Consider the following 13,578-nt stretch of genomic DNA (forward strand, 5'->3'; position numbering starts at 1 on the left):
GGGTGAGGACACAGTCGCAGAGCAAGCGCCTGGCACCTGTGACCTGCCACTAGCGGCTGGACTGGAGGGTGGGGCGAGGCCCCGCAGCTCGGGGCGTTGGACTCATTGGCTAATAGGGATCTGACGTGTTGGCTGTCAGCCTTCATTGGCTCTCCAGATGTCCCAAGGGAGGGGGATGGACACACCCGCCCCCCCGCAGGTGCAGTGCCCCCTGGGAGCAGGGCTGGGGCTCTGCTGGTCCTTCCTAGGGCTTTTCCAGGCTGCGATACTTCTTGCGCAGCACGGACACGGGGTCCTTGAAGAGTACTGGGTCCAGACGGAGGCGAGAGGAAACCAGGGGCATGTAGCCGAACTCCACTGCCATCCGATTGATGCAGTCCTGGACTGGCGGCTGCGACTCCAGGCCCTCAGGCGCCTAAGGGGGAGGAGAAATGCGTTGGAGGTCTCTGTCCTTCTGAGCCCACCCCCATGCCCCCGAACCCTGCAGTAAAAAAACAGGATTGGGGTTACACAGTGAGAGGGAATCCCATCCCCAGCAGCGCCCTCCCGGTGCCGACCTGCCCCCCTGGATCCTCACCAGTGGAGGTCTGGCCTCCAGATGCTGCTTCCCGTAGGGCACCTTTAGAGGGGGCAGCTTGGTGACTGCTGCTACTAGGAAGTTCATGAGGATGTCCACACAGGTGGGTGCTTCATCCGCTAGGGCTCTCAGAGCCTTGGGCAGGTAGTGGGTGAAGAGGATGTGGTAATACCTGGGCAAGGCGGGATGACAGCAGCCAGATTCACCCACCACCTCTCCCTGCCAGGCCCCATTCTCCTCCCTCCTGACCTCACTCTCCCTTTGACTTCATTCCCCAACACCTCTTTAGAAACCCCTGCTCCCCCTCTCAGCCCAGGCCGCCTCAGAGAGCTCACACCAGAAGTGCAAACAACTCTCTACTGTTCGGTGCTCTGTGGGTCGTCTGCAGCAAATGGTGTCCTCCCTGCCCCCTCCCTTACAGCTCCCTGGGGCCCCCACCCCTGGGCTCTGAGGTCTGACCTCAGCCAGAATGAGGTGGGGGATCAGCTGGTTCCAAGGCCATTAAACGTGGCAGCCCCAAAGACCAGCTTCAGGAAGGCTGTGGATTAACCAGATGATGATGCTCCAGGTGAGCCTTGCTTCACGCAGCCCTCCTGTAGAACAACCTAGGTGCACCCTGCAGACCTTAGGGGCATTCTTCACTCTGCTGAGACTCCCCCGCAGAGCTCCTGGGTGAACCTACTAGAGGTACCAGGTTACACATACTTGGTTTAAGTATGTCTAAGGAACCCCTCTAAAGGGGCCTTCCAAAATTCAGTCTCTACCCCAAAGACGAGTGCTTCCATCAACTTCTGAAAGGCCTGGGACAGTCCCCAGCCCATCACACATTTATTTTTTTTATTTTTATTTTTTTCCATCACACATTTATAAAACTTTAGGGACATTCTCTTGTCTCCACCATTACCAAATCCAAATCCCTACCCTCTACCTAGCTCTATTTAAAATAACACTAGCTACCATTTGTTGACCATCTGCGTGGTTTTCTCATCTGATTATCATGTCAGCCCTGACAGGTGAAAACATTCTCCAGATAAGGAAACTGAGCCTCACAAGAAAAGACTTGCCCATCACACAACTGGGATGTGGCAGATCCGGGCCTGGAACCTGGATCTCTGGAGGTTCTAGGTTGACTGCTGTGTTCACTCCCACACCACCCTGCTCATGGTTCAAAGAAGGAGTCTCTGACCCTCTGCTCCCAGTGCCAGGCCGGCCCTCTGTACCTGTGGTACAAGGCCGCCGATGTGAGAACCACGGAGAACTCGTTGGCCCTCTCGGCAGTGTAGCCCCAGCCACCCCGGGCCTCGTCCCAGAAGTGGCTCAATGTCAGGAAGCCCACCATCCGCTCAGGGAAGCTCTGCCACACCACAAAAGCAAAGTCCACCTGGGGAGATAGTTAAGTGAGGTATGAGGAGGGACGTCCTGACCAGCTGGAGACATCCAGAGATACGGAGGCAAGGCTAGCCTGGCCACGGGGACTCAGGGGGAGAGGAGATGGGTGCGTGAAAGTTTCCAGGAGTGCTGGGGTGGGGGTAGGGTCCCATCTGGGAGCTAGAAACAATGCTTTTCAGCTGGGAGCTGAAAACTGTTTTCAAGAGTCTGCTGAAGGTTGGAAGGTTCTACTAGATTGCTAAAGAGGAGGCTGATTGGCTCGCAGGGGTGGTTTCAAAAGCAGAGGCTGCACCTCTGCGCTGGTCTTCTGCTCCTCTCTGCTTTGGGAATCCAAGCGGCTGCCCCCGGCCCCTCTGGCTCTGCCCACCCCCACCCTGGGCTCCTCTTGGGCCCCGTCCTCACCTCACTTGTGGTAAGACTGCTCTGGGCGTCGAGGCTGAGGATGGCATCAGTGCTGATGGCTCTGTGCGGGAAGAAGCGGTCACTGACCTGTAGTGGGAGGGAGGTGAGGCCAACTCAGCCGTGGGAACCCTCCCCAGGCTCCCACAGTGACTAAGTAGCCTCGAAGCGGGAGCCCCTGCACACGGGTGTAGAAGACAGGCCAGTGACAACGGCCAGGCTGCCTGGAACTGGGACCCGGAGCTCACTGTAACTCTCTGCACTTCCATTTCCCCTTTGGTAAAACGGGCAGAGGGTATCTAGGGGTCCTTCTAGTTTGGACGCCTTTGGATTCCTCTTGTCACATTACATGCTCACCTCAACCCTGGGAGGGGCTGTCAGACATCCTCCCTTTGAAAGAAACAGGTCCAGAGAGATGAAGGGACTTGCCCAGAGCCACACAGCACGCAGGTGGCTCCCACCATCCCGGGTTCTCAGAAGCCACCCTCCTCCGGCTCCGTGTGCTGCCATCTGTTCTCATTTCCTCAAGATCCCACGTTTCTCCTCGGGCTTATCCAAGGCAGCCCACATACGCCCTCTGCCTTCCCTCATCACACAAAACCCCAGGTCTCTGGAAGCACAATCCACAAGGGCCAGGGACGGAAGACGATCATCTCTATGGGGCCTGCAGCTGAGACCCACGTCAGATAGCCCACCATCCACTCCAGGAAGCTCTGCCGCACCCACACCGTGCAAGCAGTCCACCTGGGGAGATCCTTGAGTGAGGTGGGAGGAGGGACTTCCTGACCAGCTTCAGGCCTGACTGGAAGTCCAGATCTGGCTCAGGCTCAGGCAAAGCACCCTGTGTGTGCCCTCCTGGGTTCCCTGCATGTGGGGGCTGGAGCCCTCCCTCCTGCCCCCCCCCCCCCGACTCCTCACCTTCCTCTGCCCTTCCAGGACTGTCAAGGGCACTGCTGTCTTGGGCCACCTGGGTGGGGGTGGCTTCTCACTGCTCCAGAGAACCAAGATCTAGGAGGAAAAGGGGGTGTTCCTGAAGTCTGGGAGAGCAACTGTATTTGTGAGTTTGGGAGAGTTTAGTTGGAGCCAAGGTCCTTTTCTCGCTGCCCTGTTTTTGCCTCTGGGCTTCAGGAAGGCAGGAATTCCGGTGACACGAAGGAAGCTACCTATACCATTAGAACTGGAGGGAGTCGGTGGTGGTAACCCCTCGCCTGGGCCCTGGCCCCTCGCTCCATGCCCAACTTCTCTCAAAGGCTTTCATTCTCTTCTGCTCCTTCATCATTCGCTGCCCAGCTCAAATGTCCCATCTGTGGAACTGCTCTGTCTGTCCCCGGCTGAGCTTCCCTCCCCTGTGAGTTCTCTCAAGAGTCTATGTGGCTTCTCTGGAAGTGAGATTTGACAGCGTGTGCCAGAAAATGCTAACTGAACGGGAATCCGGGGCTGAATCCTTTCCTGCTTTTTCTCTGCATCCTCAGCATCAAGCCCACGGCCTGGCACTGAGAAAATGACTGATGGATGAGCACATGCGTGAACGCACGCCTGTTTACCTCTCCAGCCCCCCCAAGGGGTACCTGCTCTTTACGTGATTTCATCAGTTTCCAAGGGCGGGGGGCAGGGAGGAAAGGAACAAGAACGTTGGGACTTAAAGAGGAGGGCACCGACAGCACTTGAAAACCCCTCCCAGGCCTCCCCCCCAAATGTGTGGTTACGCTTGGGGCCTAGACATCTTCAAGGGCCCTGCCCTTTCCCTTGCCCCCACCCTGGATCCCAGGACCCCAGCTGGCAAGGGGAACAGACCTGGGCACAGTGCTGGGAGCCTGCCACCGCCTGGATGAGCTTCAGGGGGGGCTGGCCTGGGGCCCCCACCCAGATCAGGGCACTGAACCTGCCCACAGGCCGAGAGCCTGGGGGGAAGGAGACACAGGCTGTTAGGGTGGGAGGGGACAGAACCTCCTGAAGAGTGACCTGAGCCGGGGCCTCCAGGAGCCAGGAGAGATGTGGGAGAATCAGGGATGGGCTTGGCAGGGCTTTATGGTTGCGGCTGGGACGGACTTGGGAAGAGCTGGTGAGGGGACTTCAAGTCGCCCCGTCCCCAGGGCATACCCCGTTGTAGGTAGTAGAAGGGGAAGTCCGAGGGGCTTGTGGAAAAAGTGGGCAGGGCCAGGAGGGCCCCTGGGGGGCTGTTCCACAGTAGCGAGGGGTGAGCAGATGCTCCAAAGATCCGGTCCTGAATAATCTGTGAAATGAGAGAGGGCTGTGCTGAGGGAGTGGCCGGTGTGGTCGTGGGCAGGGTCCGGGGAAGTGCGGACCTGGCCTAGCACCCCCTCCCTGCAGCCCCCCTTCAGGCTCCTGGGAGGGCAGCAGCTGCATCACTGTCTGAAGGGTTCAGGTACAGAAGTCCAGAGTAGGGGGCACTCAGTGATGGTGTCCAGAGATGGCCGATGATGGTGAGTTTGCTGCCTCCCTTTCCTTCCTCACTCATGGCAGATGTTGCCAACAAGTCGCAACATTCTTTCCGGACCCAGAATCCTCTTTAACACAGCACCCGAGGCAGCCGCTGCCCATCACCTGGGCTGACATCTTGGCACATGCATTGAAATCTATTGGCCAGAGCTGTCCCTCTACAGATGGGGAAACTGAGGCCAAGACTGGAGAAGGAACTTGTCCAAGAGCTCAGAGCCAAGTCTCAGATTCATCCCAGAAGCCTCTTCAAGGGGGAAGTCCAAACAGCAGGGTGGAAGAGGTGTCCAGAGAGAGGGGTGTGGAGAGGGAACAGGGATGAGGCAGGAGCCAAGCCCCACAGCCCCCATCATGGAAGTCCCCCTCACCTCCAGAGTGGTATGGATGACCTTCTCCACTGAGGAGAAGTAGGCATCCCATAGAAACTGGGTCTGCTGACGCAGGGCAAGGACCCGCGTGGGGGGCATCTCCTGGAGGGCAGCGACGACCTGAGGCACAGAGGGAGGAAAGGAGAAGGCATGGCGCCTTGTCGGGCTCTGACTGACTCTGAGGTGGGACCACCCAGGTTGGCAGTCTGGGAACCAGAAGGCTTCTCCACTCGGGTTTCCAAGTGGGTTAGAGCAGCCACCTTTGGCTGAGGCCCAGGTAACAATCAAGAGTTCAAGGATCCCACAGAGTTGGGCCTAAATGCCACTTAGTAACTGTGTGACTATGGGCAAACTACTCAACCTCTCTGAGTCTGTGTCCTTATCTGTAAAATGGGGATAATAATAGTACCTGCCTTATAGGGTGGCTGTGGGGATGAAATTAGACAACACAGGGGCACCTGGGGGGCTCAGTTGGTTAAGTGGTTTGCCTTTGCCTCAAGGTCATGATCCTGAGGTCCTGGGATCGAGTCCTGCCTCGGGCTCCCTGCTCAGCGGGGAGTCTGCTTCTCCCTCTTCCTCTGCCCCTCCCCCCCCACTTGTGTGCGTGCGCGTGCACGCTCTCTCTCAAATAAATAAAAAGATCTTAAAAATAAATACATTAGATAATATACATTAAGTGCTTAGCATATGGTAGAGGTTCTGTGGCTGGTAGCTATTATTATTAACTACCATACCATTCTCACTTCTCAGGGGATTCAAGGCTTATGCAGGGTTTTCATAGTCAGGCAAAATTAGTTTCATCAGCTGGAAAAGTCACTGCATTTTGCTTGCCTACCCCAGCCTCCATGGAGGCACTCAGATTTTGGATTTTTTGTGGCTTTCCCTTAAATTGGTCGAGTCATGGGCTGGGCCCATGGAGATCATCTGGTCTAACTTATCCCACTGTAGAGATGGGAAAACTGAGTCTGGAGAAGGCTCAGGACTTGCTCTCAGAACCTTCAGGAGTCTCTGCCTCTCTATGATCCTATGGGAGCCCCAGAGGCTTGGGGCTTGGAGCAAAATCATGAATATACACATATGGGGAATAGGAATGAGGACTGAGATCAGCCTGGGGGCTGAGATCCCGGGCTCCTCCCATGTCCTGGGTCCAGTCCCACGCTGTGGGCAGCACCCTGAGCTACCTGAAATGGGAGCCTCTCGTCAGCTACAATGGCCGCCTTGGTCCAATCGATGACCTCAGAGAAGGGCAGCTCCCACCGAGGGCTGAGAAGCACAGGGATGCAGCCAGCCTGGGGGGAAAGGGGAGGCACCGGGAAGCCCAGTCTTATCCTACACACACTTCCCCTCCCCCAGTTCCAAATTAGCAGCTGCTTCGGTTGTGGGCAAGGGGCAAAGAGGAGAGAAAGGTGGTTTTTTTGGGCAGAGGGTTGTTCTACAGAGGGTGTGGTGAGCGTGGGTGCGGGCAGCTCACTGTCCCTTCCCATCAGCCTGGGCCCAGAGAGCCTGCCAGCTCAGGAGTGGGGGGGGAGGGGGCAGGGCCAGGGGATGCCTACGTTGGGGTTGTACCTGCAGGGCTTGGAGGAAGTGCAAGGCATCAGGACGGTGGCCAGGGATGAGGCAGAAGGTGGCATTGGGTAGCGTTGCCCCAGGGTGGGTCCTAAGGAGGTACAGGAGGGGTCCCACACATATGAGGCCTGAGATAGCGGCCCCTCGCCCCACCTGGCTCCCTTCACATCCCCCCAACTCCCCACACCAATACTCCCAAATTCACAATGTGTAAATCCATCATCTGTGCTTCATATGTTAATGAACACTCACGCACACGCACAACCACACACGGAACACTGACACGAACACAAGCTTCACACCTGCCCTTCACCCATGGTGGGCTTAGTTCTGCCTCTGCCCTTGGTGGGCTCAGGCATCTCCCCCCTTCTCTTCTCTGGACCTCAGTTTCCTCATTTGCAAAATGGGAGGTGGCGGGACCAGCGGTTTCCAAGGCCTGGTCTGAAACCAAGGCACAGGCTCGCCCCCCCCCCACCCCACTGCTCTGCCACACGCAGATTCTTGGGCAGCCCTCACCTGAGTGGCCTCCCTGCCCTGCCTTCCCCCCTATCCCGAGAGCCCAGGCCCATGAAAGGCTCCTCTGTCAGGAGGTGGGCTGGGCCCCCAGCCCGGAACCGCACAGGAAGCTGCTGCCCAGAGGCCCCCTTGCCCAGAGGACAGGCCTCCTCTGTTCCTCCCAACCCCAGGGCCACACTCGGCTGTGTGTGTTTGTGGGGGGAGGGGCTTGAGTCACAGCCTCCTGGAGCCGCCTCCCTGGGACTGCCCACCCAGGGAAGCGGTGCCCATGACCTAGCTGCCGGGAGGTGTGGGGAGGGCATGGAGGGGGCAGGACTCCTGGCCTCACAGGCCTGCTCAGAGTGGGACTGATGAATAGAGCTCAGAGGTCCCAGGACCCTCCTCAGCTACAGCCTGTCTGGCCTGAGTCTGAACCATTGAACAGATGGGGAGACTGAGTCTCAGAGAGACCCAAGGACTAGCTTAGGGTCTCAGAAAGGGTTAAGGCAGGGCTGGAACTAGAACCAAATAGGCTAACTCCTGCCCCTGGGTTATTTGAACTACCCCGGAGCTGCGGCTTAGGGGTCTCCCAGGGGCTCTGCCTCCCGCCTTCTGTCTCTCCTCCTCAGGTGGCCACCAGGCTTCTCCTGGAAGAAGCCACGCGTTAAACAATAGAACATTCTCTAACTCATCGGTGCCACAGGACCAGCCAGCTACAGCCCTCCTCCTCTCCCCAACAAAGCCCTAAGGGACTGAGAAGCCCTAAGTTCCAGGCTTCCGAGAACCCAGAGACAAAGAGCTTTCTGAATAAACTGTACTCCTCAGTCCTCACTAACCTCCATCGTTCCCTCCTCTGCGTCTCTGTATATCCTCCCTCAGCCTGGAGCACCCCAGCTCTGCCTTATAGCCCAAGGAATTCCTCCTACTTGATCTTTTTTTTTTAATAAATTTTTTTGTTTTAAGATTTTCTTTTTTATCTGAGAGAGAGAGAGACAGAGCGGGGGAGAGAACACAAGCAGGGGGAGCAGCAGAGGGAGAGGGAGAAGCAGGCTCCCTGCCCAATGTGGGGCTCGATCCTGGGACCCTGGGATCATGCCCCGGGCTGAAGGGAGACGCTTAACTGACTGAGCCACCCAGACGCCCCTCCTCCTACTCGATCTTAAGATCTAAGCTCAAACCTCGCCTTCTCTGGGAAGCCCTCCTTGATCTTTCCAGAGAAGGCTGGCTCCTCTCTGCTCCCACAGCCTGTGTGTGCACACAGTAGTAACGAGCCACGCCAAGCTTCCCAGAGCATTGCTCTAAGTGCTTTACCTGAGGTAACTCACCCCCCTGTCACAGCACTCCCTCAGAGACCGGAGGTCTGTGTTGCTCGTCCCCTGCTTTCCAGATGCGGGAACGGAGGCCTAGAGAGGCCCCACAGCTCTGAAGTGGAGGAGCCTGCAAGCAAGGCAGCTTGCACAGCATCTCTCTGCTTAACAGTGTGGGTCCTAACCAGGATCTGCCTGCCTCTCCCACAAGACCGAGCAACTTGAAGGCCGGGGCCCTGCCTTCCTCATCTTGGCATCCCCATGGCCTAGTGGAGCACCTGGCCGAGACTGGGTACGTAATAGCTGGTCAGTGAACGGATGCCCGGCGTGTGATAAAGGATGGACCCAGGACCAGGGGGCCAGATGTCTGCAAGGTCAGTTTCGGCACCAATTCTAGTAATGAATGTCTGGCTGACAGGAGCCAGGGGGTGGCCTTGGGAGATGGTGAGATCCCTATCAGTAGAGGTAAATAAGCAGAGCTGGATGTCTGTGTGTCTCTGTGCGTGCTGTGGCGGGGACATCATGGTAACTGCCAATGAAGTCTTAGGGTTCTGTGACCATAAAAGGTGTTTGCCACAGACTCAGGGCCTCAGTGCCCAAGGATGGAGTCAATGTGGCTCTGATGGGCTCTCTTGCAGCCTGGCTATTGGCAGGGCCACGTGTGACTTCCGTGTGCCCTAGGTACTTTGGCCTTTGGGGTCTCTCTGCCATAAATATTATATATATAAATTACATTTGATAATTGCATTTAGTATAAAAACAAAAACACTGGGGTGCCCGGCTGGCTCAGTTGGTGGAGCGTGCAACTCTTGATCACGGGGTTGTACATATTTTAAGATTACTTAAAAATAAATAAAAACTCGGGCGCCTGGGTGGCTCAGATAGTTAAGCGTCTGCCTTCAGCTCAGGTCATGGTCCCAGGGTCCTGGGATCGAGTCCCACATCGGGCTCCCTGCGGGGAGCCTGCTTCTCCCTCTGCTTCTCGCTCTCTCTGTCTCTCATGAATAAATAAATAAAATCTTAAAAATAAATAAATAAATAAATAAAAACAGTAATATTATATATTAGGGGCACCTGGGTGGCTCAGTCAGTTAAGCATCTGCCTTCGGCTCAGGTCATGATCTCAGGGTCCTGGGGTGTCAGGGTCCTGGGGTGTCGGGCTCCGTGTCAGGCTCCCTGCTCAGCGAGGAGCCTGCTTCTCCTTCTCCCTCACCCCACCCCACCCCCAGCTCATGCTCTCTCTCTCTCTCTCAAATAAAATCTTTAAAAACATATATATTAAAACATTTTCTTCTACTTAAAAGTACGGTTTTTCCTTCTGATTTTCAAAGAAATGAAAACGTTTTCCTGGGTCCCTGAAAGTACCATGGATCCTAGGCACTGCGCCTCCTAGATGCAAAGGAGACTTTAAAACATGCACTGAATTTATGTTAAAAAAAACAACAACACAAAAACCTAAGTGAGGGAGACCATACATACACGTTGTTTGTGCACACACAGAATACCTCAGAAAAGCCATGAGAGAAACTAGAAACGGTGTTTGGCTCCAGGAAGGAAAACCGGGTGGCCAGAGACACGGGTGGGAGGGAGTTTTACTGTATACCCTTTTGTGCCTTTGGAATTTTGTACCCTGTGAATGAATTCCCTATTCATAAAAATAAATAAATAACAATTTAAATGGGTGGAGGCTTATTCCAAAGCAACAGGAGACTGTTCACCCAAGGTGGAAAAATGGCTCTGGAGCCAGAAGCGCCGGGTTTAAGCCCAGCTCCGCAGCCACCCCATCACAAACTCCAGGGAGGCCACGGTGAATCAAGGAGCTTGTCACCAAAGGGCCTTGGCTGGCTCCCTCCACCGCTTTGAGCCTCAGTTTCCTGTTCCCTGAAGTGGGAATAACAATGCCTCCCTTGCAGGGTACTTGAGGGCGTGTGACTTGTGCAAAGTGGCTGGCGCAGCACCTGGCCTGGGGCGTGTTCGCTTCCTCCCCTCCCCCTCTCGCCCCCCCCCGCCCCCCCCCCCGGTCGCTAGCCCAGGGAATGTGGGACAGTGGCTGTGAGATGGTGGCAGGGACGATGAATTGCCTCTTTCTCTGGCCAATACTTGTTTATTCAGGCCACCTTCCGGGGGCTGCCCTGTGGCAGGTGGCCTCCCTCTCTCCCTCTGTCCCTATACTGTTTGGCTGCTTCAGGCAGCTGCCTGACACCTCGGGGAAACTGAGGCTTACGCTACTCCAGAGATTACAAGACCTGTCCCCTGCAGGGGGGCTGAGGCCAAAGACAGACCTTGTGAAACTGCAGAGGATAGTCAGAGGCTGCCAGGCATCACACCTTGGAAATAAACTCATCCAGAGGGTGGCCCACGCAGATAAGAAAGCCTTGACAAGTTCTGGCCGATTTGGGATCAATCGGTAAACATTTAGTACGTCAGCAGTTCACCTATGGTATGCAGCTCCCTAATTTCCAGTCTCTCAAAGAAGTTCAGACTGAAATTCACCAGCGCAGTAACTAAAGTCAGCGGAAAGAAGAACTTCCTATAAGCAGGAATGGCTAAGAGCCTAATCAGAGAGGTCAGGTGGGGCCATGGTGAACAAGAGAAACTAGTTCACTGAAGGTAAGCTCTGTCTGAGCTCTGACCTTCAGGGGCCTGGGGTGGGGGGATCCCCGACCTTTCCGATCACTGCTGAGGACGCCTGCTAGGGATGGGTCCGGGCAGAAGGGCCTGGGGGCTGATGAAGCAATTGCATTCCTACCTCTGGCTGTGGGACTCCCTGGAGGCCCTGTGCCTTGAGGAGGTAGAGGGAGTGCCTTCCCAGGAGAGCCGTCTGCCTGAGAGAAGCCCCTGAGAAGCAGAGGCAAAAAGGGAGCTTGGCCACGTGAAGCCTTCCTAGCGGGGAGGTGTTGCTGAGAATAGCCCATGTTGTTCTAGCAGCGAACGGAGATACCTGAGGGAGCGAGCAAGGGGAGGACAGTTTCCAACTCAGGTTTGCCCCAGAGATGGAGAGGGAACCCTCTGCTGCCTGGACAACCTTCAAAAGGATTTGAGTTCCTGCCTGCCCAACCAGCCTTCGGACACACGGACACACCGGCCTCCTGGGGGTCCAGAGGGGTTAGGGTACTTCAGGGTTAACTGCTTTATCACCTGAGGCCTGTCACTCCAGCTAGCCCACGGAGAGGGGTTTCTGAACAACTCTCCATGTCCCATAGGCACCACACCCCCCTCTATGTCTCCAGGCGGTTGTGGGGCGGGAAGTTCTTCTGTAGGTCTGACATTCATATTTGCTGTTTCCTTAAGAGATTAATCCCTCAAATTAGACACCAGAGCAGCTTCCATCTGTGACCAGTTCTTAGTCTCCATGGCTCTGAGGCATTTGATGGGTTGATCATACACTCTTGGTTAAAACTCAGAATTCTAATGCTGAAGGCTTTGGAAACAGGCAGCTCTGGATTTCAACACTGGCTGTGCCCTTTCTGTCTGGATGGCCTCAGACCAGTTACTTAACCTCTCTGAGCTTAGTGTCTGGTACACAAACAAATGATAGCAATTAGTATTATTTTATTATAACCATTATTTATAATTTAGCACAGAGTGAGCACAATAGACGTGTACGTTAAAATATTAGGAAAGGAGGAATTGGAATAAGAGAAAGAGAGTAAGCAGGAGTGAGTCATATTTTTGTTTTTACAGATCCCCGAGGGAGAACTCCAAAACCTACTTTGGACACCCTGTGTGACAAAGAACCATCTTGGTGGGGTCTCTCTCTGTCTAACCTGATTCCCTCTTGCTGCAGCTGAGGCCAGAGTTTGCCAGGCCTAGCCGGTTCTCCTGTCCCATCTCAATCCTGCCCTCCCCGCTGGCCTCTGGGCTTAGTCCCCTTGCAGATCCCTCCCACTCAACCCCCCCCCCCGCCCCCGGGGTAAAAGTCCACTTACTGCTCGGGTCCGCGGTCCTGCTCACAGCGCCCATCCCAGGGGCAGGCAGAGGAGTCCGGGACTGCTGTGCGCCACCCGCCCCTCTCCTCCGCCAGGGCTAGCAGGGGCACCCCAGGGTGGGGGCTGTGCTGTCCCAGCCGGCCAGGGGCCCCACCTCGCAATGGGTGGGCTTCAGGGAGAAGCGGCAGGGCCACGTCAAAGCCAGGCCGGAAGGTGTCCACCATGGGGCTGGCCTTGGCCACCATTGCCTGTCCCAGTTGAAAGGTCTGGGTGCAGAAGGCTGGGTGGAGACTGAGGACCAGATGGTTCCTTCCCCCATTCCATTGCTGGGGCACTGGGATGCACTCTCCGGCTGGGGCTTCCAGGCTGAGGAGGAGGAGGATGCAGGCCTCATCAGGGCTGACGGAGCGGGATCGAGAGCTCTCAATGGAAGCCAGGATCCTGCGGTGAGTGTCAGAGATCGGGCCAGCCACCGGGTACACGAACACCTTGAGACCACCACCCCTGCACTTGGAGACATCAAAGCAAGCTCCCCAGTCGCAGCTGCCACCACGGGGGGCTTGAGGAAGTTGAGGGTCATCTTCTGGGAGCTCCCCAGGCTGGGAGAAACTCTGCAGGAGCTCTGCATCCAGCCAGCGGGGCCAGCCTTGGGGGGCCCCTGCCCAAGGTCTAGCAGGCACTGCCAGGCGGAGAAGGGGGAAGACTCTCAGAAGGACGAGGAGCCAAGAGGCCGACAGTGCCAGCCAGAGGGACTTTCTTCTCCACGACTGCATGTGGCCACCCGCAGCCAGGGCTGGGGGAAGCAGGAGGAGCAAGGGCTTGGAGCAGGGGCTTGAGGGCGAGTCGCTGGAGCTGGGATCTGCCTTCTAGTTCAGCGCCTTCATTGTACAGATGGGAAGACTGAGGCCCATGGAGAACAGGCTGCCTGTGTAAGGTCAAACCGCAAGTCACCAGCCAGGCACCAGGAGGCCAGGTAGGACCCGGCTTTGTGGCCTTGCCTTCTTGCAGTCAGGAATCTGCTTCCTTGGCCTTTGGGCAACCAAGCCAGGCTTTGACAACCCCCCACCCCCACCCCCACCCCCCGCAACCGC

At 56.2% G+C, this 13,578-nt stretch overlaps 1 protein-coding gene across 3 annotated transcripts; it reads right to left on the reverse strand.

Moving 5' to 3' along the window:
- Nucleotides 1-244: 244 nt before the first annotated feature.
- EXTL1 (exostosin like glycosyltransferase 1) lies at nucleotides 245-13,260 on the reverse strand. 3 transcript variants are annotated; one of them, XM_088023026.1, is made up of 12 exons: nucleotides 12,488-13,260; nucleotides 6,757-6,847; nucleotides 6,372-6,479; nucleotides 5,191-5,310; nucleotides 4,466-4,598; nucleotides 4,160-4,266; nucleotides 3,277-3,373; nucleotides 2,938-2,973; nucleotides 2,369-2,481; nucleotides 1,798-1,958; nucleotides 578-749; nucleotides 245-415 (listed from the first exon to the last, which is right to left on the reverse strand). In XM_088023026.1, exons 1-12 carry the CDS (start codon nucleotides 13,258-13,260, stop codon nucleotides 245-247), a joined length of 2,082 nt encoding a protein of 693 aa, XP_087879152.1. The 3 variants fall into 3 exon arrangements, with proteins under 3 accessions (XP_087879152.1, XP_027969826.1, XP_087879153.1); XM_028114025.2 differs by lacking the exon at nucleotides 2,938-2,973 and having other exon boundaries at nucleotides 2,369-2,455; nucleotides 3,284-3,373; XM_088023027.1 differs by lacking the exon at nucleotides 2,938-2,973 and having other exon boundaries at nucleotides 554-749; nucleotides 2,369-2,455; nucleotides 3,284-3,373.
- Nucleotides 13,261-13,578: the final 318 nt, after the last annotated feature.

The sequence above is a fragment of the Eumetopias jubatus genome, unplaced genomic scaffold, assembly GCF_037043125.1.
Source record: "Eumetopias jubatus isolate StellerSeaLion01/CBP00866 unplaced genomic scaffold, mEumJub1_p1.0 scaffold_4, whole genome shotgun sequence".
NCBI classification, from domain to species: Eukaryota; Metazoa; Chordata; class Mammalia; order Carnivora; family Otariidae; genus Eumetopias; species Eumetopias jubatus.

What these genes read in the sequence shown, in the direction of transcription:
- EXTL1 (XM_088023026.1), bottom strand. Translation starts at nt 13,260, where the DNA reads ATGCAGTCGTGGAGAAGAAAGTCCCTCTGGCTGGCACTGTCGGCCTCT. An exon ending in ACTTCCTCCAAGCCCTGCAG is followed by an intron (nt 6,480 to 6,756) that starts GTACAACCCCAA and finishes CTTTCCCCCCAG; the next exon opens with GCTGGCTGCATCCCTGTGCT. An exon ending in GCAGTCTTACCACAAGTGAG is followed by an intron (nt 1,959 to 2,368) that starts GTGAGGACGGGG and finishes CTATCTCCCCAG; the next exon opens with GTGGACTTTGCTTTTGTGGT.